Source organism: Eschrichtius robustus, chromosome 1 (assembly GCF_028021215.1).
Source record: "Eschrichtius robustus isolate mEscRob2 chromosome 1, mEscRob2.pri, whole genome shotgun sequence".
NCBI lineage: Eukaryota > Metazoa > Chordata > Mammalia > Artiodactyla > Eschrichtiidae > Eschrichtius > Eschrichtius robustus.
This window is the reverse complement of record NC_090824.1, coordinates 40421959-40447769: the sequence shown is the minus strand read 5'-3', so window position 1 is coordinate 40447769 and position 25811 is coordinate 40421959. Positions and strand designations below refer to the sequence as shown.

Below are 25811 nucleotides of genomic sequence, written 5' to 3'. Positions count from 1 at the left end.
GTTATTTATCTGAATTCATTGACTAGATAGACGTATGATGAGATATCTAAAAGGATGCCCATTAAATTCAGTTCTTCTCTGTTCTTTCTTATGAGGCTTTTCAACGTTATAAAATCTTAAAAAGGGTTAAAATTAGAATAGATGGTCTGAGAAGCTCAATTTTTCAAAAATTTTTTCCTGTAAGCTTCAGGCTTGTAATTTATTGTTTCTATTGAAAAATTTAAACTCTGTGTATTAAGAACACAATATAACCTTCTGCCACCTAGTGTTAATATTTGAATTACTTCTTTAAAAGTTTCCCAGAAATGCCTTTGTTAAGTACTGATAATTTTATAGCATTCTAGTTAGCTTCATATTATATACAAACTTTGTTTTATCTCTAGTTTTTTATAGTATGTAGTTCTTGGTGTGATTATTTTATGTGATGTTTAGATAATAAACAATAGTGAATTTAACAAATTAGAAATTTCTTCAGTTGTACAGCTGCTTTATGTCTCATCTGAAAATATTTCTCTAAGTTCTCTTTGCCCTGTAATTTAGGAAATTTAGGAAATTGTACTGATGAATGGGCAAGGTGATACAACTGACTAGGTAGGGAGTGGTTGTTCAAATCCTCTTTCCAGATGCCCCTAAAAAGTTTTTAAGCTGATAAAAACACTTTTAGGGGAACAGACTCATAAAGGGAGTGGTTTCTGTAATTGAAATGATTATCATTAAGTCGTCTTTTTTTTTTTTTCTTTCTTTCTTTTTCCCATCTTTATTGGAGTATAATTGCTTGACAATGTTGTGTTAGTTTCTGCTGTACAACAAAGTGAATCAGCTATATGTAGACATATATCCCCATAGCCCCTCCCTCTTGAGCCTCCCTCCCACCCTCCCTATCGCATCCCTCTAGGTCTTCACAAAACATCCAACTGATCTCCCTGTGTTATTCAGCAGCTTCCCACTAGCCATCCATTTTACATTTGGTGGTGGATATATGTCCATGCCACTCTCTAACTTCATCCCGGCTTCCCTTACCCCACTGTGTCCTCAAGTCCATTCTCTACGTCTGCATCTTTATTCCTGCCCTGTCACTAGGTGCATCAGTACTGCTTTTTAAGATTCCATATATATGTGTTAGCATACGGTATTTGTTTTTCTCTTTCTGACTTACTTCACTCTGTATGACAGCCTCTAGGTCCATCCACCTCACTACAAATAACTCAATTTCATTGCTTTTTATGGCTGAGTAATATTCCGTTGTATATATGTGCCACATCTTCTTTATCCATTCAAACGTTGATAGACATCTAGGTTGCTTCCATGTCCTGGCTATTGTAAGTAGTCCTGCAGTGAACATTGTGGTGTGTGTATCTTTTTGAATTATGGTTTTCTCAGGGTATATACCCAGTAGTGGGATTGCTGGGTCATAGGATAATTCTATTTTTCACTTTTTAAAGAACCTCCATACTGTTCTCCATAGTGGCTGTATCAATTTACATTCCCACCAACAGTGCAAGAGGGTTCCCTTTTCTCCACACCCTCTCCAGAATTTGTTGTTTGTACATTTTTTGCTGATGGCCATTCTGACCAATGTGAGGTGATACCTCATTGTGGTTTTGATTTGTATTTCTCTAATGATTACTGATGTTGAGCATTTTTTCATGTATTTGTTGGCTATCTGTATGTCTTCTTTGGAGAAATGTCTAGGTCTTCTGCCCATTTTATTTTTTTAATAAATTTTATTTATTTATTTTTATTTTTGGCTGCATTGGGTCTTCGTTGCTGTGTGCGGGCTTTCTCTAGTTGTGGCGAGCGGGGTCTACTCTTCATTGTGGTGCACAACTTCTCCTTGTGGTGGCTTCTGTTTGTTTTGGAGCATGGGCTCTAGACACGCAGGCTTCAGTAGTTGTGGCACTCAGGCTCCGTAGCTGTGGCTTGCGGGCTCTAGAGCGCAGGCTCAGTAGTTGTGGCACACGGGCTTAGTTGCTCTGTGGCATGTGGGATCCTCCTGGACCAGGGCTTGAACCCATGTCCCCTGTATTGGCAGGCAGCTTCTTAACGACTGCACTACCAGGGAAGTCCCTTCTGCCCATTTTTGGACTGGGTTGTTTGGTTTTTTGATATTGAGCTGAATGAGCTGCTTGTATATTTTGGAGATTAATCTTTGTCAGTTGCTTCGTTTGCAAATATTTTCTCCCATTCTGAGGGTTGTCTTTCTGTCTTGTTTATGGTTTCCTTTGCTGTGCAAAAGCTTTGAAGTTTCATTAGGTCCCATTTGTTTATTTTTGTTTCTATTTCCATTACTCTAAGGGGTGGGTCAAAAAGGATCTTGCTGTGATTTATGTCATAGAGTGTTCTGCCTAAGTTTTCCTCTAAGAGTTTTATAGTGTCTGGCCTTCCATTTAGGTCTTTAATCCATTTTGAGTTTATTTTTGTGTATGGTGTTAGGGAGTGTTTTATTTTTTATTTTTTTGGCTTTTAATCTTTGCTTTCCAGTTTTTGTTTTTGTTTTTTTAATTGGGGTATAGTTGTTTTACAATGTTGTGTTAGTTTCTACTGTACAGCAAAGTGAAGTAGAGTTCCCTGTGCTATACAGCAGGTTCTTTTTTTTAAAATTTAATTTAATTTATTTTTTATACAGCAGGTTCTTATTAGTTATCTATTTTATACGTATTAGTGTATATATGTCAATCCCAATCTCCCAGTTCATCCCACCCACCGCTTTCCCCCATTGGTGTCCATACATCGTTCTCTAACATCTGTGTCTCTCTTTCTGCTTTGCAAGCCGGTTCATCTGTACCATTTTTCTAGATTCCAGATACGTGCGTTAATAGATGATATTTGTTTTTCTCTTTCTGACTTACTTCACTCTGTATGACAGTCTCTAGGTCCATCCACGTCTCTACAAATGACCCAGTTTTGTTCCTTTTAATGGCTGAGTAGTATTCCACTGTATATATGTATCATATCTTCTTTATCCATTCATCTGTCGATGGACATTTAGGTTGCTTCCATGACCTGGCTGTTGTAAATAGTGCTGCAATGAACATTGGGATTGCATGTGTCTTTTTGAATTATGGTTTTCTCTGGGTATATGCCCAGTAGTGGGATTGCTGAGTCATATGGTAATTCTATTTTTCATTTTTTAAGGAACCTCCATATTGTTCTCCATAGTGCTGTATCAGTTTACATTCCCGCCAACAATTCAAGAGGGTTCCCTTTTTCCACACCCTCTCCAGCATTTGTTGTTTGTAGATTTTCTGATGATGCCCATTCTAACTGGTGTGAGGTGATACCTCATTGTAGTTCTGATTTGCATTTCTCTAATAATTAGTGATGTTGAGCAGCTTTTCATGTGTTTTTTGGCCATCTGTATGTCTTCTTTGGAGAAATGTCTATTTAGGTTTTCTGCCCATTTTTTGATTAGGTTGTTTGTTTTTTTAATATTGAGCTGCATGAGCTGCTTGTATATTCTGGAGATTAATCCTCTGTCCGTTGATTCATTTGCAATTATTTTCTCCCATTCTGAGGGTTGTCTTTTCGTCTTGTTTATGGTTTCCTTTGCTGTGCAAAAGCTTTTAAGTTTCATTAGGTCCCATTTGTTTATTTTTGTTTTTATTTCCATTACTCTAGGAGGTGGGTCAAAAAAGATCTTGCTGTGATTTATGTCGAAGAGTGTTCTTCCTGTGTTTTCCTCTAAGAGTTTTATAGTGTCTGGTCTTACATTTAGGTCTTTAATCCAGTTTGAGTTTATTTTTGTGTATGGTGTTAGGGAGTGTTCTAATTTCATTCTTTTACATGTAGCTGTCCAGTTTTCCCAGCACCACTTATTGAAGAGATTGTCTTTTCTCCATTGTATATCCTTACCTCCTTTGTCGTAGGTTAGTTGACCATAGGTGCATAGGTTTATCTCTGGGCTTTCTATCCTGTTCCATTGATCTCTATTTCTGTTTTTGTGCCAGTACCATATTGTCTTGATTACTGTAGCTTTGTAGTATAGTCTTAATCAAGGGAGCTTGATTCCTCCATCCCCGTTTTTCTTTCTCAAGATTGCTTTGGCTATTTGGGGTCTTTTGTGTCTTTTGTGTTTCTATACAAATTGTAAAATTTCTTGTTGTAGTTCTGTGAAAATTGCCATTGGTAATTTGATAGGGATTGCATTGAACCTGTAGATTGCTTTGGGTAGTATAGCAATATTGCAATATTGCAATATGTGCAAAATAGCAATATTTCACAATATTGATTCTTCTAATCCAGGAGCATGGTATAGCTCTCCATCTGTTTATGTCATCTTTGATTTCTTTCATCAGTGTTTCATAATTTTCTGAGTACAGGTCTTTTGCGTCCTTAGGTAGGTTTATTCCTAGGTATTTTATTCTTTTCGTTGCTATGGTAAATGGGATTGTTTCCTTAATTTCTCTTTCTGAACTTTTGTTGTTAGTGTATAGGAATGCAAAAGATTTCTGTACATTAATTTTGTATCCTGCAACCTTACCAAATTCATTGATTAGTTCTAGTCGTGTTCTGGTGGCATCTTTAGGACTTTCTATGTATAGTGGCATATCATCAGCAAACAGTGACAGTTTTACTTCTTCTTTTCCAATCTGTATTCCTTTTTTTTCTTTTTCTTCTCTGATTGCTGTAGTTAGGACTTCCAATACTATGTTGAATAATAGTGACGAGAGTGGACATCCTTGTCTTGTTCCTGATCTTAGAGGAAATGCTTTCAGTGTTTCATCATGGAGAATGATGTTTGCTGTGGGTTTGTTGTAGATGGCTTTTTTTATGTTGAGGTATGTTCCCTCTGTGCACACTTTCTGGAGAGTTTTTTTCATAAATGGGTGTTGAATTTTGTCAAAAGCTTTTTCTGCATCTATTGAGATGATCATATGGTTTTTATTCTTTAATTTGTTAATACAGTGTATCACATTGATTGTTTCGCATATATTGAAGAATCCTTGCATCCCTGGGATAAATCCCACCTGATCCTGGTGTATGATCTTTTTAACGTGTTGTTGGATTCTGTTTGCTAGTATTTTGTTGAGGATTTTTGCATCTATGTTCATCAGTGACATTGGTATGTAATTTTCTTTTTTTGTGATATCTTTGTTTGGTTTTGTTATCAGGGTGGTCGTGGCCTCATAGAACGAGTTTGGGAGTGTTCTTCCCTCCACAATTTTTTGGAAGAGTTTAAGGAGAACAGGTGTTAACTCTTCTCTAAATGTTTGATAGAGTTCGCCTGTGAAGCCATCTGGTCCTGGACTTTTGTTTGTTGGAAGATTTTTAATTAGTTTCAATTTCGTTTCCTGTGATTGGTCTGTTTATATTTTCTAAGTCTTCCTGGTTCAATCTTGGAAAGTCGTACCTTTCCAAGAATTTGTCCATTTCTTCCAGGTTGTGCATTTTATTGGTGTATAGTTGCTTGTTGTAGTCTCTTATGATCCTTTGTGTTTCTGTGGTTTCAGTTGTAATCTCCATTTTTATTTCTAATTTTATTGATTTGAATCCTCTCCCTTTTCTTCTTGATGAGTCTGGCTAAAGGTTTATCAGTTTTGTTTATCTTCTCAAAGCTCCAATTTAGTTTTATTGATCTTTGCAATTGTTTTCTTCGTTTCTATTTTATTTATTTCTGCTTTGGTCTTTATGATTTCTTTCCTTTGGGCTTTCTTTGTTCTTCTTTTTCTAGTTGCATTAGTTGTAAGGTTAGATTGTTTATTTGAGATTTTTCTTATTTCTTGAGGTGAGCTTGAATTGTTATAAACTTCCCTCTTAGAACTGCTTTTCTTGTGTCCTACAGGTTTTGTATCGTCGTGTTTTCGTTGTCATTTGTTTCTAGGTATTTGTTAATTTCTACTTTGATTTCTTCAGTGACCTCTTGGTTATTTAGCAGTGCACTTTTATCCTCCATGTCTTTGTGTTTTTTACAGTTTTTTTCCTGTAATTGATTTCTAATCTCATAGCGTTGTGGCTGGAAAAGATGCTTGATATGATTTCAGTTTTCTGAAATTTTCCAAGGCTTGATTTGTGACCCAAGATGTGATCTCCTCTGGAGAACATTCCGTGTGCACTTGAGAAGAAGAGGTATTCTTCTGCTTTCGGGTGGAATGTCCTAAAAATATCAGTTAAGTCTATCTGGTGTATTGTGTCATTTAAAGCTTGTGTTTCTTTATTTATCTTCTGTCTGGATGATCTGTCTGTTGGTGTAAGTGGGGTGTTAAAGTCCCCACTATTTTTGTGTTACTGTCGATTTCTCCTTTTATGGCTGTTAGCATTTGCCTTATGTGTTGTGGTGCTCCTATGTCGTGTGCAGAAATATTTATGATTGTTATGTTTTTTTCTTAGATTGATCCATTGATCATTATGTAGTGTCCTTCCTTATCTCTTGTAACAGTCTTTATAGTCTATTTTATCTGATGTGAGTATTACTACTCCAGCTTTCTTGTGATTTCCATGTGCATGGAATATCTTTTTCCATCCCCTCACTTTCAGTCTGTATGTGTCCCTAGGTCTGAAGTGGGTTTCTTGTATACAATGTATATAAGGGTCTTGTTTTAGTATCCATTCAGCCAGTTTCTGTCTTTTGGTTGGAGCATTTAATCCATTTACATTCAAGGTGATTATCAATATGTATGTTCCTATTACCATTTTCTTAATTGATTTGAGTTTGTTTTTGTGGGTCTTTTTCTTCTGTTGTGTTTCCCGCTTAGAGAAGTTCCTTTAGCATTTGTTGTAGAGCTGGTTTGGTGGTGCTGAATTCTCTCAGCTTTTGCTTGTCTGTAAAGCTTTTGATTTCTCCGCTGAATCTGAATGAGATCCTTGCCGGGTAGAGTAATCTTGGTTGTAGGTGTTTCCCTTTCATCACTTTAAATATATCCTGCCACTCCCTTCTGGCCTGTAGAGTTTCTGCTGAGAAATCAGTTGATAACCTTATGAGGATTCCCTTGTATGTTATTTTTTGCTTTCCCCTTGCAGCTTTTAATATTGTTTCTTTGAATTTAATGGTCGTTAGTTTGATTAATATGTGTCTTGGTGTGTTTCTCCTAGGGTTTATCTTGTATGGGACTCTCTGTGTTTCCTGGGCTTGCGTGGCTATTTCCTTTCCCATGTTAGTGAAGTTTTCAAGTATAATCTCTTCAAATATTTTCTCATTTGACTTCTCATTCTTATTTTGTCATTTGACTTTCCATGAATTTATGTTAATTAAATTAGAACCATGTAAATCATCACATGTGATTCTTCTAATGCATGTTGAATATGTTATTCACCTTTCAAGTTTAGCTCCTATAGATCTGTGAGCCACTGTATAAATTGCTACTGGAAAAAATAACTGAATTAACTGAGTAAATATGCCTTCACTAATACTATTATATAATTTCAGAGTGCTTTGCAATTTCAAAGCACATCATCTCATTTGATTCTTGACCATGGTTCTGGGAGATAAGCAGGGCAAGTTTTATTGTTTACTCTATTATTTTGTTCTATGTTATTATCACATCCATTTTACAGGTGGGGAAACTGCAGCAAAGTCACTTGCTTCAGGCTATATGTCTGATGGGCAGCAGAATTAGGATGTCACCTTCTGGCTGATCTCTCAACTGTTTGTTTTTCCTATTTTCTCCTTAGGATCAATTATATGTCCAGCCATTGGGCAGTGGGGAGTGGGGATGGCAGGAAGGAGTTGTTTTTCATTTACTTTATCTTTTTATTCCTAAGTATTTCTACCAAGATAAAAAATTATCCAAAGCAGATAAATGTGTTACATTCTACCTTCCAAGTTGCTGGTTGCTAGGGCACCTATGCCTAATTTAGTAGCTTTTAAAATTTCCAAATATATGCTGGGTGGGAAAGGGAAGAAAGACTGTTACATCCTTTATTTATTTATTTTTTTGGTGGCACCACGCAGCATGTGAGATCTTAGTTCCCCAACCAGGGATCGAACCTGCACCCCCTGCATTGGAAGCGCAGAGTCGCAACCACTGGACCACCAGGGAGGTCCCTAACTGTTACATCTTGTAGAACAAAGGTAAATCCATGTGGAGCTGTGTCTTTTCAAACAGTGAATTTTCCAGGGTTAGTTATAAACTAAGCATGATTTAATCATGTACTGCTGTAGCTGCAGTATCATAGAATTGAAAAGTGTTATCCATACAGGTTATGCACATAGAATAAGCTCTTGTTGATCTCTAGCTAGGACTGCGGTGTCTTGCAAAGGTGTTAAAATGCTTACTTAGGTTTTTCCTGGCATTTCTGTGATTAGCTCATGATTCAGTACATCTGGTGGTTTGGACCTAGAAATTTGAGTGAAGCAAAATTTATTATGGAAGGAGGCAGAATATTTTCTGTATTGTAGTACTGAGAAGGTAGATAGTTAGCTGCTTCTTATCCTGAAGAAAATGACAAATGGTCAGCCGGGTGGGTGTCCTTGCTCATCAAAGACTTCTAGTTTATATAGTCCTATAGTGTAGGAGTGATTTGTATATAAAAGAAGGATTTACTGTGACAAAGATTTATCAGAAATAAGAATTTTAGAAATTTTTAAGAATTTATTTTATGTTACTAATTATACTGTATGAAAAATCTTATTGCCATATAGATTATGAAAAGCTCCTTATGCTTCTGATGTATAAAAGTAACATTGAAGGCTATTTTCTTAGAGCATATTACAAAAGGATTTTATTTTTATGTTTAAGCTTTGACATACTTTAAAAATAAGTTGCTTAAAATGGTTTAGAGACCTGAATATAAGACTTGACACCATAAAACTCCTAGAAGAGAACATAGGCAAAACATTTTTGGACATAAATTGTAGCAATATTTTCTTAGATCAGTCTCCCAAAGCAAAGAAATAAAAGCAAAAATAAACAGGGACTTCCCTGGTGGTGCAGTGTTTAAGAATCTGCCTGCCTATGCAGGGGACACGGGTTTGAGCCCTGGTCCGGGAAGATCCCACATGCTGCGGAGCAACTAAACCCATGCACCACAACTGCTGAGTCCGCATGCCACAAGTACTGAGTCTGCACTCCAGAGCCCGCGAGCCACAGCTACTGAGCCAGCGTGCCAAAACTACTGAAGCCCACGTGCCTAGAGCCCGTGCTCTGCAACAAGGAAAGCCACCGCAATGAGAAGCCCGCTCACCGCAACGAAGAGTAGCCCCTGCTTGCCGCAACTAGAGAAAGCCCGCGTGCAGCAACAAGGACACAATGCAACCAAAAATTAAATAAATAAATAAATAAATAAATAAATAATTTATTTTTAAAAAAAGCAAAAATAACCAAATGGGACCTAATCAAACTTAAAAGATTTTGCACAGCAAAGGAAACTGTCAACAAAACGAAAAGACAACTTACGGAATGGTAGAAAAAATTTGCAAACGGTGCAACCTACAAGGGGTTGATTTCCAAAATATACAAACAGCTCATACAACTCAATATCAGAAAAAAAAAAACCAAACAACCCAATCAAAAAATGGGCAGAAGACCTAAATAGACATGTCTCCAAAGAAGACATACAGATGGCCTATAGGCACATGAAAAGATGCTCAATGTGGCTAATCATTAGAGAAGAGCAAATCAAAAATACAATGAGGTAGCATCTCACACAGGTCAGAATGGCTATCATCAAAAAGTCTACAAATAGTAAATGCTGGAGAGGTTGTGGAGAAAAGGGAACCCTCCTACACTGTTGGGAATGTAAGTTGGTGCAGCCACTGTGGAAAGTAATATGGGGGTTCCTTAAAAAACTAAAAGTAGAGCTACCATACGATCCAGCAATCCCACTCCTAGGCATATATCCAGAAAACATGAAAACACTAATTTGAAAAAGATACATATACCCCAGTGTTCATAGCAGCATTATTTTCATTAGCCAAGACATGGAAACAACCCAAATGCCCATCAACAGACGACTGGTTTAAGAAGATGTGTACACACACACACACACACACACACACACACACACACACAAGAATATTACTCAGCCATAAAAAAAGAATGAAAATGCCATTTTCAGCAACATGGATGGACCTAGAGAATGTCATACTAAGTGAAGTAAGCCAGACAGGGAAAGGCAGATATTATATGGTATCACTTATACGTGGAATTAAAAAAAAAATACAAACGAATCTTTAGACAAAACAGAAACAGAGTCACAGACATAGAAAACCATACTTATGGTTACCAAAGGGGAAAGGGAGGGGGGAAGGGATAAATTAGTAGTATGGGATTAACAGATGCAAACTACATAAAATAGATAAGCAATAAGGATTTACTGTATAACACAGGAAACAGTATTCAATATCTTATAATAACCTATAATGGAAAATAATCTGAAAAAAATATATAACTGACTCACTTTAGTGAACACCTGAAATTAACAGAATATTGTAAATCAACTGTACTTCAATAAAAAAATAAGTTGCGTAGAAAAAGATAATGAATTTAATGAAGAGTTATCTTCTAATCATGCTTGATTCCACTTTAAATTAATTAGTAAAAGGGTTCCTGTTTATCAGAAAGGGTATGTTTTAAAATGTTTATTTGTAAAATGGATAGAAATATAAAATGTAGAATGTATTAGAAAACATGTTTAGTCATTAAGGTGTCATAAATCGTTCATGTAAGAAGTATTCAGCTTCACTTTTTTTGTCACTTAGTATATAAAGCTTTCCTTTCTATTTCTTATTTATGGCATTATTTAATAAGTATGCCATGTTGGGATTGTTTTCATTGTGTTCATCTTAAAACTATTTGTTTTGGTGAGTCCTTTATTTTTTTCCTTTTTTTCTTGTCCATTTGTTTCATAGCTAAAGCAAGTCTTAACTATTTTATATTAGAGTAGAAATGGAAAATATGAGCTGATACAAGGATTTTCAGATCAAAAACTTATTTTACAACCTCTTTAAGATATGACAAATGCAGAAATAGAATTATGTTAAAGTGGAATAAAGTTCAGAAACAGCATATAAGAGGTAGTCATTATGTTTGTTTTGGAAGGAGAGTGAAAGTAGATCTGGGAAAACTTTTGCAAGAACTGATACCTAAGTAGGGTGTAAAGAATGACTAGATATTTGCCAAACTATTAGGAGGAGAAAGACATTCTAGTAGGAAGAAAAGCATACTTGAAGGCTCAGAAGGCTGACCCAGAAGATTGTATTTCAGGAATTACAAGTTCTTAGTTATTGTTATAATAGAAGATATTGGGGGTGGGGTAGGACAGGGAGGAGAGACATTAGGAAATGAGATTGGAGAAGTAATCAAGCCAGATTAAGGGTCTTCTATGTCCTGCTGAAGAGTTGGAATTTTATTATATAGCTGATGGGAAACTAATTAAAGGATGTTAAGCAGAGAAGTGACATGATGAAATACTCTTACAGAAGGATTACTGTTACAGTACTGTGTAGATGTCAGGGATCTGGGTGGTGTAGGTAGCGCAGCTGAAGACAAGGGAGTAGTTTATTGATCATGAATATTTATGGGAAGTTTAACTTCAAACATATGTAGGTAATATCATGAGGTATAAGAAAATGAGGTTGTCTATCTTTTTTTCTACTTTAAAACTAAATTAAAAAATTTTAAACCTCACTATTTTAGAGTTTTCATAAAAAGCCACAATTTATAAGTTGACTGGTTATCTACAAGTAGTCTGACTTACTGTAAGAGAATTTGTATAAACAGATACTACAGGTATTTTTCTTTATATACTTTGGGGCTACTTTTCAGGTGTATGCAAATTTATTAAATCTTCTTAGAGGATTGCACCTCTTATTAGTGTGTAGATTCCCTCTCTATTCCTATTAATAATGGCTTGTTTATTTATTTATTTGGCTGTGCTGGGTCTTATTTGTGGCACATGGGATGTAGTTCCCCGACCAGGGATTGAACCCGGGCCCCCTGTATTAGGAGCACGGAGTCTTAACCGCTGGACCACCAGGGAAGTCTATAAATAATGGGTGTGTTTTGTTTATTTATTAATTTATTATTTTTAATAAATTTATTTGTTTTTGGCTGCGCTGGGTCTTTGTTGGTGCGTGTGGGCTTTCTCTAGTTGTGGCAAGCAGGGGCTACTCTTCGTTGTGGTGTGCAGGATTCTCATTGCGGTGGCTTCTCTTGGTGTAGAGCATGGGCTCTAGGTGCACGGGCTTCAGTAGTTGTGGCACGTGGGCTTCAGTAGTTGTGGCTCGTGGGCTCTAGAGCGCAGGCTCCGTAGTTGTGGCATGCGGACTCAGCAGTTGTGGTGCACGGGTTTAGTTGCTCCGCGGCATGTGGGATCTTCCTGGCCCAGGGCTTGAACCCATGTCCCCTGCCTTGGCAGGCAGATTCTTAACCACTGCATCACCAGGGAAGCCCCAATGGTTGTGTTTTAAATTTATAAATACATTATTAGCAGTGCATTAAACCAGCTTTCTTTCTTGTCAGTAGTTGCATTTTATGTGAGATATTTAAAAGTTCCTTTATTTTCATGTTTCCTGTGTGGTTTTAATTTATATCACTTGTAAATAGAATATTTATTACCTTTGTTGAGCTTTGGAAGAAATTTACACAATTACTTATGTGTAAATTACTATACAATTTATTACTATACATGTAAACCTAACTATTCTTAAGCTTTTCCTCTTTACTTACAGATTTTATTTTACTTATGAATACAGTAATTTTTATGTAAAATAAGAATCATTTTCTCTTAATGTTCAGTTAACTCAGAAGTTTAATTAAAATTCCAACTACAAATTTAAAACTCTGATTTTTTAAAGCACATCAGACTCCTAGAAAGCTGATTTACACATCTAACAAAATCTTCCTAGAAGTCCAACAACTGTAAATGGAATAAATCTGACAAAAATTAAGTCAATCAAGTGTTTTTAAGTGGTTCGAACATTTAAAAAAGAAAATTAGTATATACAACACAGCTCATTAGTTACAGAACCTATGTATATATCCATATAATCACAGTTTATACAAAAGTATCACTACTGTAGTTTCAGTTTACAGTTGACTCTTGAACAATGCAGGGGTTAGGGGTGCCAACCCTCCAGGAGTCGAAAATCCTTGTGTAACTTTACAGTCAACCCTCTGTATCAAAGTTTTCTAATCTGTGGATTCAAGAAACTGCAGATGGTTTAGTACTGTAACATACACTTATGGAAAAAAAATCCATGTATAAACGGACCTGTGTATTTCAAACCCATGTTGTTCAAAGGTCAGGTGTACTTCTTGTAAGGTTATACTCACTCGCTTTCCAAGATAAACAGAATTACAATCTTAGTCTATCTGGAACTGAGTCAATAGCTTGGGGTTCTTGACTGGATATCTGGGAAGGGGACATGAGACTTGGGAATACTTTTCCTGTTGGATATCTTTGTTAGCTCTTTCAATTCCATTCTTTTCCCTTCTCTACTCTGCTCTATACCCTGGAAAACTGACTTGTACAGACCGAATCAGTGGCTCCTGCGCCTTTTGGTTTCTGGGTTGTAGTGGGGGTGGGCAGTGGCCAGCCTCAGCAGGAAATTAGAGAGTGGGAGGGGAATGAGACAAAGGTATTTATTTCCATACTGGGTTGCCATATGCTGGCTCTGTCCTTCAACAAAAAGTCACCACTCTTTTCAAGACAATCCTTTCTTAAACCATTCTCTCTTTTTTGGGTTCTTAGAGCCACACTCGTTTCTCTTGCCTAGAGTGGCAATGCCTCTGCTGGTACTCTGGGTTATTGAGCTATCCCTTATATTTCTCTACTTCTTCACTTCTGGAAATAGTCCTTTTGTAAATAAACCTTCCTCAGGTTATCCTAAGAAGAGTATGCCATCTGTTTTTAGTTGGAATCCTGTTATATGATCCAAAACCTAAGCCAGTGTAGTCATATCTTTCTTGCTACATTAGTAGGGCTTTCTGAACGCATGCCTTTCACATGGGACTTAACTAATTGTAACATCCCCCTCTTCTTGGTCCTGCCATTCATTGTCTTTCTCTGAGATGATGAATCTCTTAAGCTTTACCTAAAGGTTTTATTTCATGTCAGTGGAAGTGATACTTTTTAAAAAATGTGTTATTTCCAGTCTATTTCATATAAATAAAATCAAACAATATGTGGCATGTGGCCTTTTGTGTTTGGTTTCTTTCACTTAGCATAATATTTTCAAGGTTCATCACATTGTAGTATATATAGTTTCTTTTTATGGCCAATAATATTCCATTGTATGGATATTGCACAATTCGTATGTATATTCATTTATTGATGGACATTGGGCTGTTCCTGCCTTTTGGATATTGTGAATTGTGTTAAGCATGCCTGTACATGTACTTATTTTGGTACTTTTCAGTTCTTTTGGGTACATACTGAGAACTGGAATTGTGGGGTCTTATAATTCTATATTTAACTTTTTGAGGAACTACCAAACTGTTTTCCACAGCAGCTGAACCATTTTTCATTCTCACCAGCAGTGTACAAGGGTTCTAATCACTAATTATCTGAGCATCTTTTGTGTTGGCAGCCATTTGTATTTTTTTTTTGGAGAAATGTCTATTCAAATCCTTGGCCCATTTTTTAGTTGGGTTTTTTGCCTTTTTGTTATTGAGTTGTAAGAGTTCTTTATATTCTGGATACTAGGCTTTTATCAGATAGATGATTTGCAGATATTTCTCCCATTCTCTATGTTATCTTTACACTTTTTAGATAATGTCCTTTGATGCACAAAGTTTTAAAATTTTGATGAAGTCCAATTTATCTACTATTTTTTTCTTTTGTTGCGCATGCTTTTGGTGTCATGTATTGATACAAGAATCCATTGCCAAGTCCAAGATTGTGAAGATTTACCCTTATCTTTTCTTCTAAAAGTTTTATGGTTTTAGTGCATATATTTAGTGCATATTTTTTAGTTTATTGATACATTTTGAGTTAATTTTTATATATGGTGTGAGTCAAACTTCATTCTTTTCCATGTGGATATCCAGTTATCTCAGCACCATTTGTTGAAGAGACTATTCTTTCCCTATTGAATGGTGGTGTCACTGTTGTTGTGAATTAGTCAGTCATAGATGTATGGCTTTATTTCTGAACTCTTAATTCTGTTGCATTGAGTTATATCTCCATCCTTATGCTAGTACCACCCTATTTTGATTACTGTGGCTTTTATAGTAAGTTTTCAAATTGGGAACTGTCAGTGTTCCAACTTTGTTCTTCTTTTTCAAGGTTGTCTTGGCTGATTGAGGCCTCTTTGCAATTCCATATGAATTTGAGGATCACTTTTTCCATTTCTACAAAAAATGCTGTTGTAATTTTTAAAATGAGTTGAATCTGTAGATTGCTTTGGGTGGTATCGTTGTCTTAACAATATTAAATCTTTTAATCCATTAACATGGAATATTTTTCTATTTACAGTATTTAGGTCTTTAATTTCTCTCAGCAATGTTTGTAGTTTTCAAAGTACAAGTCTTTCACCTCCTTGGTCAAATTTATTTTCAGGTATTTTATGCTTTTTGATGCTATTGTAAATGGAATTATTTTCTTAATTTCTTTCTTGGAACATTTTTTGCTAGTGTATAGAAACACAGTTGATTTTTGTGTGTTGATCTTGTATCCTGCAGCTTTGCTGAATTTATTTGTTACCTCCAGTGACCTTTTTGTGACTTCTTTGAAATTTTCTAAATATAGGATCATGTATTCTGTGAATAGAGTTAGTTTTACCTGTTTTCCAATTTTGATGCCTTTTATTTCGTTTCCTTGCCCAATTGCTTCTGTTAGAACTTCCAGTACAGTGTTCAACAGCAATGGCGAAGGCAGGCATCCTTGTCTTTGTTCTTGATATTAGCAGAAGAGCTTTCAGTCTTTCACCATTGAGTATGATGTCAGCTGTTGTTTTTTCATAAATGCCCTTAATCATGTTAAGGAAGATTCCCTTCTATTTCTAGTTCTCTGAGTGGTTTTTTTTTTTAACAGTTTTAATATTTATTTATTTATTTAGGCTGCACTGGGTCTTATTTGCAGCACGCAGTAGCTTTTATTTTTTTAGTTGTGGCATGCAGGCTTCTTAGTTGCAGCATGTGAACTCTTAGTTGTGGCATGCATGCGGGATCTAGTTACCCGACCAGGGATCGAACCTGGGTCCCCTGCATTGGGAGCACAAAGTCTTACCCACTGGACCACCAGGAAGTCCCATCTCTGAGTGTTTGTATTATGAAAAGGTGTTGGAGTTTCTCAAATGCTTTTTCTGTGTCAATTGAGACAGTCATGTTTTTTTTTTTTTCCTTTGTATTACATCATATTGATTTTCCTATGATGAACCACCCTTGTATTCCTGGGATAATTCCCACTTGGTCATGGTATATAATTCTTTCAATATGCTGTTGAATTTGTTTTGCTAATATTTTGTTGGAGGTTTTTACATCTATATTGAGAAGAGATATTGCTCAGTAATTTCCTTGTGATATCATTGTTTGGCTTTGATATTGGTAATATTGGCCTTATAGAATGAGTTAGAAAGTGTTTCCCCCTCTTCTATTTTTTGGAAGATTTTGGAAAGGATTGGTTTTAATTCTTCTTTATCTATTTGGTGGAATTCACCAATGATGCCATCTGGTTCTGGACTTTTACTTGTTGGGAGTTTTTGATTACTGGTACAATTCTTACTTGTTATAGGTCTGTTGAGATTTTCTATTTTTTATTGAATCAGTTTTGATAATTTGTGTTTCCAGGAATTGTCCGTATATCTAGGTGATCTAATTTGTTGGCATACAGTTGTTCATAGTTATTTTTTAGTTATTTGCATCTTTTGTCTTTTTTCTTGATCGGTCTAGCTAAAGGTTTGTCAATTTTGCTAATCTTTTCAAAGTACTAACTTTGGCTTTCACTAACTCTGTTGTTTTTTTGTTCTTTGGTTCATTTATGTTCATGCTAATCATTATTATTTCCTTCCTTTTACTAGCTTTGGATTTAGTTTATTCTTCTTTTTCTAATTTCTTAAGGCATAACATTAGGTTATTGATTTGAGGTTTCTTTTTTTAATATAAGCATTAACTGCTATAAATCTCCCTCTAAGCACTGCCTTCTTTGTATCTCATGAATTTTGTGTGTTCTATTTCACTCATCACTAAGTATTTTCTAATTTCCCTTTTCATATCTTCTTTGACCCATTGCTTCTTTAAGTGTATGTTGTTTAATTTCCACATATTCATGAATTTTCCAGTTTCCTTCTTCAGTTGATTTCTAGCTTCATTCCATTGTGGTTAGAGAGGTTTCTTTGTATGATTTCAGTCTTTTAAGATTTATGGAGACTTGTTTTGTGACCTAACATATGCTCTATCCTATCATTTTAAAAAATGTGTTTTCTTTCCCTAGCTTTTCCTTCCAGGTTTTAGTTAGTCTATTGTATTTCTCAACTGTAATCTTTTCCCCCAGATAAAGATGAGTGCCCCGTGTCAGTCCTTCAGTCAGTCCAGTCAGGCCCCTAGACAGAATAGAACAGACAAACACAATTACTTGTTTATAATATCTACCCTTCTTCCTCTGAAAACCGGGACCACGGCCCCACACAGGGAAGGTAGGCTGCTGAGCTGGGGAAGGTGTGGGGCAAGGGCAAGTAAAAATGCCACAAAGCTTTCCTACCATTTTAAAGTTGCCGTTTTCCTGATTCAGCTGTCTCTTGGTTGCTGTAAACCTTTAGCTATTTTCCAGAGTTCTGACAAAGTTGGTTCTGACAGTTTTACTTGTTTTCAGTGTTTCTGTGGAGGGATGGGAGCTCGGAGCTGCCTCCATCATTTTCTAATATGGCCCCTCATTTACTTTTATAACTTGTTTATGTCTCCTTGACCACCATTATGTAATAATAGTTTTGTTCATGTTTCTCTTATCCTCACCTGGTAGGCAGAGGTGACAGTATCTGTTACCTGAAGCAAATTTGACTTCCCTGATTCTTGAGTTGCTCTTTATAAACTGAAGATACTCTGCTTTCCTCCCCTCTTTTCTCCCTCCCTAGGTTATTATGAAGAGCAAAGAAGAAAATGAACATGAAAGTATTTTTGTAAAATTAATCTAATTATATAATCTGTTGTGGAACCTTATCAATGCTTATTTTCTTTTTGTAATTGAAATATGAGTCATCAAGAAACATTAAGTAGAAGTAAGTTAAACTGGGAGTTCTGTCAATCTGTTCTCTGTTCCACATATTTTGTCAGCAGATTATACTTACAGCAGAACATGCATATTTTTTGGATCACTGCAGACTAAAATGCCCTTGAGCAAAGAAAGAAAAGGAAGCAAACTAGGGAAAAACTTACATTATTAAACTTTTTTCAATCTTTTGTAATCAAATTTGAGTTTAATGAACATTGCCAGTTACCTAGAATATTAAAGCATAGACTGATTAAAAATCTGTACTCTGTGTCTTAGAGATCATTCTTAATCTTCTGTTTTCTTTATATTTGTATACATTTCCATTTTTCTGACACAAGACTCAAAGACACTCTGTCAACCGTTTGAAAGTATTATCCTCTTAAAGGAAAACACAGTAAGAGTGAGGAGATGGGCTATAGACATATTTGTATAAAATCAACTTTGCTCTCTGATTATAGTATATTACTTCTTTTTGTTATTTAAAAGATTCCTTGTATACAGATGAAAGGTATCATGTACTTTATGGGAAAAAATATATCCTTACATTTCTTTTAAGTTCTACTTAATGTACTATCTGTTATCATTAGGCAATGTTAAAACATCCTTATCATATAATTACTGCAGTACTTTAATGTTTGACACTTTATGGTCTTGATTGTTTTAGAAAATGTTATCTTATATAGAAATACAGAATTATTTCATAGATATTCTTTACCATAGTCAACCTCTGAATATTTATAATGTATGTTAGGTTATTTGCCATCCTTTTGCAGGACTTCCCTCAGCTATGCTATATAGTTAATTAAATATTTGAGTTTCTTATATATTCACTTGTAACACATTGACAGACATTTCAGAGTACTCCATTACATGGGAAACATTGATTTGAGCATGCTATGCTATTTTAAAAATATTAAATGTGAGAGCTTTAGTTTCCTGTTTAGGTAATATCTAAAATGTTTGCCCAAATTAGCCAACATGTGACCATTTTTTTAAGTTTGCAGGATATATTAATTTATACCAGCATAAAAGCTGATTTCCTCCTGATTCCTTAAGAATTGCAAAATCCCCTAAGAATTACAGAACTACAAATTGTCTAAATTCTGGTAAGACAGGAACTTCAGTTTTGGTTTCTAGAACTAATAATTTTCTATGAGAAATTACCTCTGGTTTTCTGGCTTGTACTGAGAACCATTTTATTGTCCTAACTATTCATAGAAAAATAAGTAATGAGAACTCAAGGAGTTTTCATGCAAACATAGCTATTAAGGAGTGTTAAGTCTTTGTTCACTGTGAGGAAATAAATGTTTAGAAAATTCTTACTGTAAATATGATTATAACATTTTCCCAAAGCCAATGAAATAAATATTTGGTCACCTAATGGAAAATTCAGTCATTGCAATTAAGCAGCTAATGTGAAGATAAGAATCAGAGTTTCAAAGCTACTAAGTACCACTTAATAGCATCCTGTAGGCTCAAGTGCTTTTCACTCATCAAGTCTCAGCAGTGTACTTTCTTTTTCAAGGTAACCTTCTTTAGGAGTAAGGATATTTCCTAAACTATAGCCTCCTACTATGTTTAGAAATGTTTTCTGAGATGTAGGCAGCATTTCCATTTTTTTAAAAAAATCCATTTTCTGAGTCTATAATGTATCATGAAAAACTTATTATGTAAGAGAAGAGTGAGATACTTTGACTTATGTTTAGAGATGTTTCCCAGGAAAAAGATAGAGGATCTTTTTTTTTTTTTTTTTTACTTGACATATAATTGACTTGTAATATTATATTTGTTTCAAGTGTACAACATAGCGATTTGATATGTTTATAGATTATACTGCATATAAAGTTATTATAAAATATTGGCTATATTCCCTGTGCTATACATTACATCCTTGTAACTTATTTATTTTATACCTAGTACTTTGTACCTCTTAATTTTCTTCACCTATCTTGCCCCTCCCCCTCCCCATCTCCCCTTTGGTAACCACTGACTTGTTTTCTGTATCTGTGAGTCTGCTTCTGTTTTGTTATATTCATTCATTTGTTTTATTTTTTAGATTCCACATATGGGTGAAAACATAGTATTTGTCTTTCTCTTTCTGACTTATCTCACTAAGCATAATACCCTCCAGGTCCATCCATGTTGTAAATGTCAAAATTTCATTCTTTTTTATGGCTGATATTCCATTGTGTGTGTGTATATACACACACCACATTTTCTTTATCCATTCATCTGTTGATGGACCTTAGGTTGCTTCTGTATCTTAGTTACTGTAAATAATGTTGCTATGAATATTGGGCTGCATATATCTTTTCAAATTAGTGTTTTCGTTTCTTCAGATATATACCCGGGATCAAAATTGCTGAATCATATGGTGGTTCTATTTTTAATTTTTTGAGGAACCTCCATACTGTTTTCCACAGTGGCTGTACCAATTAGAAGATCTTTATTTAGAATTCTAACAATATGTATATTTCTCATTTTTGTTTAGAATAAATTTGGACACAAAATGGATTTTTTATAAGAAACACTTTACAACATGGGCCTGAATAAATCTTTGGTCATAACCACAGGACAAGAAGGGCAGAGGTCATTGGGGTACTTTCTAAAATTTCTTTATAAGCACATACTTTATTCTTTATGAATCAAGATCACATAAGTATTTTTAGCGTTTTAATTATATTGTTTCAGTATATGACATTTACATACAAAGAGAATCTGATTTTGGTAATTCATCATGACTTCCCAATTATAAAATTTGGTGGGTTATCTTGTAGTCCTTATCTTGTTTTACCTCTCTGCTAAGCTACTCTCATATTCCTCAAACTGTGTCTTTCCTTTGCTTTATCACACTACTTCCTTTTAGTTTTCTTTCTCTCTGACTTCTTCTGAATCCTTTTTGTCCATCTCTTCTTCCTCTGCTAAAGTTGTTGTCCTTGACCTTTAGTCTCATTCACTGTTAAGTACCTACTATGTACTAGGCTCTATCCTAGGCACTTTTTTGTGTATTGTTCCTGATAATTTATAACAACTCTGAACAGCCACATTAACTTTCCTGAGTCCACTACTAAGCGGGTAGAGAAGATATAACACCAAATGTTTGACTCTAAAGTATATATGATAATAGTTTTCAAACCTTTAAAAGAAACTGAATAGTTAAAAAAATTCTTACTACTACTCTGTTAGGTTGGGGGTGACAGGTCCAGTGTGGGCATCCTCCCCATTCTGCCCTCACTGTGCCATTAAATGCACTTACTCAGAACCCAAGGTCTCTGGGAAAACGAGTTAAAAAGGTACAGTGATTGGTACTAATTCTTAAGCCCGTATTTATTTTGTTTTAAACTTAGATTTCCAACTGGATCCTGAACATTCCTATCTTTCTACCTGCATGTCTGACATGTACTTCAGTTCCTTATGTCCCAAATTGAGCTTATCTTCTTTGTGAAACCTGTTCTAGCTATTGTGGATTCTGTTGTGGTGAAACTTAGCCCAGCCAGTCTTCTGTGCCAGAGACTTGGGAGTTGTTAAAGAGTTCTTCTTGCTTCTGTCTCACATATAATTAAGCCAGTTAAGGTCCTAAGGGGTCATAGCCCCTAGAGGCGCTCATAATCATTTACTTTGCTTCCTTCTTCACTCTTTCTTTCTTCAATCTTTTTCATATAAAGATTTCTAAAATTCAGGTCAGAATGCATTACTCACCTACTAACATTTTTTATGTGTCCTGATTATCTAATTTTAAAAAAGTTCAAAGCATACAAGGCCCTTCAAATTTGACACTTAGAATACACTATGTTCTCTCAGGCATCTAGCCATTGTATATTCTTTTCTTTTATATCCCCCCTGCCTCTCTGTATACCTGGCAAATGATTGTTGTCCCTTATGTATCAAGTTATCAAGTTATGTGTGTTTTCTGCAAACACTCTCCTGACTTCTCCAGGCTTCCAGTTTTCTTATATTTAAAAAATCATCTTTCTTCACACTAGACTTTGATCTCCTTGGGAACAGAGACTGTCTTCTATCAACTAGCACAATACTGGTACATAGTTAAATGTTCAAGATATGTTCATTGAATAAATAGATTCTTTCCAAGAAGATAGAAGTTCTTAAGCTATCTGGGTGTCCCCTGGTGTATCTGTCCCTGTCCCCCCCCCGCCCCCACCAATTCATCTATTCACAAAGTATTTATTGAATTGATATTATGTACCCAAGCTTTAGGCACTAGGATACAGAGATAAGCAAGAATGTCATTAGTGTTAAGTCCACCTAGGTTTCTAACCAGAAACCTGGGCATCATCCTAGTCCAGTTGTTCCTAAGTGTGTTGCCCAGATTAGCATCATCTGGGAATTTGGAGGTGGGGTGGAACCCAGCAATCTTTTTTTTTTTTTTTTTTTATAAGGAGTCCATTTTCTTAATACAGTTACCAAATATAGGATATCCCCAAATTTTAAGCTTTAATAACTTTAGTGGAATAAATGCTACAAGCATATAAAAAGCATAATTGTCATTTTAATTTCTTTTACCTTAACTTTGTGATTTTTTTTAATATAAATTTATTTATTTTATTTATTTATTTTTGGCTGCATTGGGTCTTCATTGCTGTGCGTGGGCTTTCTCTAGTTGCGGTGAGCGGGGGCCACTCTTTGTTGCGGTGCATGTGCTTCTCATTGCAGTGGCTTCTCTTTGTTGCGGAGCACGGGCTCTAGGCGCGTGGGCTTAGTAGTTGTGGCTTGCGGGCTCTAGAGGGCAGGCTCAGTAGTTGTGGCGCGTGGGCTTAGTTGCTCTGCGGCATGTGGGATCTTCCCGGACCAGGGCTTGAACCTGTGTCCCCTGCATTGGCTGGCGGATTCTTAACCACTACGCCACCAGGGAAGCCCTGTGATTCTTTTTTTTTAATTGAAGTGTAATTGACCTACAACATTATGTTAGTTCCTGGTGTACAACATAGTGATTTGATATTTCTATACATTACAAAATGATCACCACGATAAGTCTTGTTACCATCTATGACCATGCAAAGATATTACATTATTATTGACTATATTCTCTACGTTGAACATTTCTTACCCGTGACTTGTTTATTTTTTAACTGGAAATGTGTACTTCTTAATCTCCCTCACCTATTTCCTCATCCCCTCACCCCTCTCCCCTCTGGCAACCACCTGTTTGTTCTCTGTATATAGAACTCTGTTGTCTGTTTCTGTTCTGTTTTGTTAGTTCATTTGTTTTGTTTTTTTAGGTTCTACATATAAGTGAAATCGTGTGGTACTTGTCTTTCTCTGCCTGACTTATTTCACTTAGCATATTACCATCTAGGCCCATTCATGTTGTCGCAAATGGTAAGATTTCTTTCTTTTTTTTATGATTCCACACACACACACACCCCCCCCACATCTTTTTAATCCATTAATCTATTGATAGGCACTTAGGTTGCTTCCATTATCTTGGCTCCTGTAAATATGCAATTGCATATTGTTCCTATGCAGTGAACATAGGGGTGTATATATCTTTTCAAATTAGTGTTTTTATTTTCTGTGGATAAATACCCAGGAGTGGAATTGCTGGATTGTATGATAGTTCTAGTTTTAATTTTTTGAGGAACCTCCATACTGTTTTCCATAGTGGCTGTACCAATTTACATTCCCACCAACAGTGCAAGAGGGTTCCCTTTTCTCCACATTCTCGCCAACCCTTGATATTTGTTGTCTTTTTGATAATAACCTTTCTGAGTGGTGTGAGGTGATATCTCATTGTGGTTTTGATTTGCATTTCCTTGATCATTAGTGATGCTGAAGTACTTTTTGTGTGGCTGTTAGCCATCTGTATGTCTTCCTTGGAAAAATGTCTATTCAAGTCCTCTGCCCATTTTTAATGGGGATGTTTGTTTTTTTGATGTTGAGTTATATGACTTATTTGTATATTTTAGATATTAACCCCTTATTGGATTTATTGTTTACAAATATCTTCTCCCATTCAGTAGACAGCCTTTTCTTTTTGTTGGTAGTTTCCTTCTCTGTGCAAAAAGTTTTTAGTTTGATGTAGTCCCATTTGTTTATTTTTGCTTTTATTTCCCTTGCCTGAGGAGACATACCCAAAAAAACATATGTTTTCTTCTAGGAGTTTTATGGTTTCAGATCTTACATTTGAGCCTTTAATCCATTTTGAGCTTATTTTTGAATATGGTGTGAGAAAGTAGTCCAGTTTGATTCTTTTGCATGTAGCTGTCTAGTTTCCCCAATACCATTTATTGAAGAGGCTGTCTTTTCCCCATTGTATATTCTTGCCTCCTTTGTCATAGATTAATTACCCATATAAGTGTGGGTTCATTTGTGGACTTTCTGTTCTGTTCCATTTACCTATGTGTCTGTTTTTGTACCAGTACCATACTTTTTTTTTTTTTTTTTTTTTTGATGACAGTAGCTTTGTAGTATAGTTCGAAATCAGGGAATGTGATACGTCCAGCTTTGTTCTTCTTTCTCAAGATTGTTTTGGCTATTTGGGGTGTTTTGTGTTTTCAGTTTTGTTTATCTTTTCAGAGAACCAGCTCGAAGTTTCATTGATCTTTTCTGTTGCTTTCTTAGTCTCTATTTTATTTATCTCCACTCTGATATTCATTATTTCTTTCCTTCTACTAACTTTGGATTTTGTTTGTTCTTTTTCTAGTTTCTTTAGTTGTAAGGTTAGATTGTTTGAGATTTTTCTTGTTTCCTGAGGTAGGCTTATATTGCTATAAATTTCCTTCTTAGAACTGCTTTTGCTGCATCCCATAGATTTTGGATTGTTGTGTTTCCATTTTCTTTTGTCTTCTGGTATTTTAAATTTTTCTCTTTGATTTCTTCAGTGACACACTGGTTGTTTAGCATATTGTTTAGCCTCCACATCTTTCTTTTTGCAGTCTTTTTCTTGTAGTTGCTTTCTAGTCTCATACTGTTGTGGTTGGGAAAGATGCATTATATAATTTAAGTCTTCTTAAATGTAGTGAGACTTGTTTTATGGCCATCATGTGATCTATCCTGGAGAATATTTCATGTGCACTTGAAAAGAACGTGTATTCTGCTTTTGAATGGAATGTTACATAAATATAAAGTCCTTCTTGTATAATGTGTCATTTAAGGTCAGTGTTTCCTTATCAATTTTCTGTCTGGATGATCTGTCCATTGATGTTAATGGGGTGTTGAAGTCCTCTACTATTATTGTGTTACCATCAATTTCTCCCTTTATGTTTGTTAATATTTGCTTTATGTATTTAGGTGTTCCTATTTTGGGTGTATATATATTTACAACTGTTATATATTCTGGTTGGATCTATCCCTTTATCACTATGTAATGTCATTCTTTGTCTCTTGTTATAGTCTTTGTACTAAAGTCTATTTTGTCTCATATAAGTATTGTTACACACATACACGCACACACATACATATATATGAATGATTATTTTAAGTTGATCTTTTAAGTTCCAACACATCCTAACAACCCTGTATTTTTACTCCCCTGCCTTTAATATTTTTGACATCATAATTTTACATCTGTTTGTTTTGTATATCCCTTAGCTACTTATTGTGGATATAGGTGATTTTACTACCTTATCATTTAACCTTCCTACTAGCTTTATACATGGTTGATCTACTACCTTTACTGTTTTTTTGCTTTTATTGTTGAGATTTTTTTGGGTAATTTTCAGAGGTTTTCTCTTATTCTTTCAATTGAAAAAAATTCCTCTGCTTTCTCA

The 25811-nt window shown here is 35.4% G+C and overlaps 1 protein-coding gene across 3 annotated transcripts in view; it reads left to right on the top strand.

The window, feature by feature from the left end:
* Positions 1–25811, top strand: part of MNAT1 (MNAT1 component of CDK activating kinase) — a 223417-nt gene that overhangs the window by 169228 nt on the left and 28378 nt on the right. Inside the window, exon 8 of one of the 3 annotated variants that reach the window (XM_068544547.1) lies at positions 17948–17972. The exons of the other annotated variants lie outside the window; for them this stretch is intronic. Coding sequence (XP_068400648.1) covers positions 17948–17957 — 10 coding nt within the window. The 3' untranslated portion in view covers positions 17958–17972. Of the gene's footprint in view, positions 1–17947; positions 17973–25811 lie in introns of those variants that run through there. 3 annotated transcript variants of the gene reach the window in all.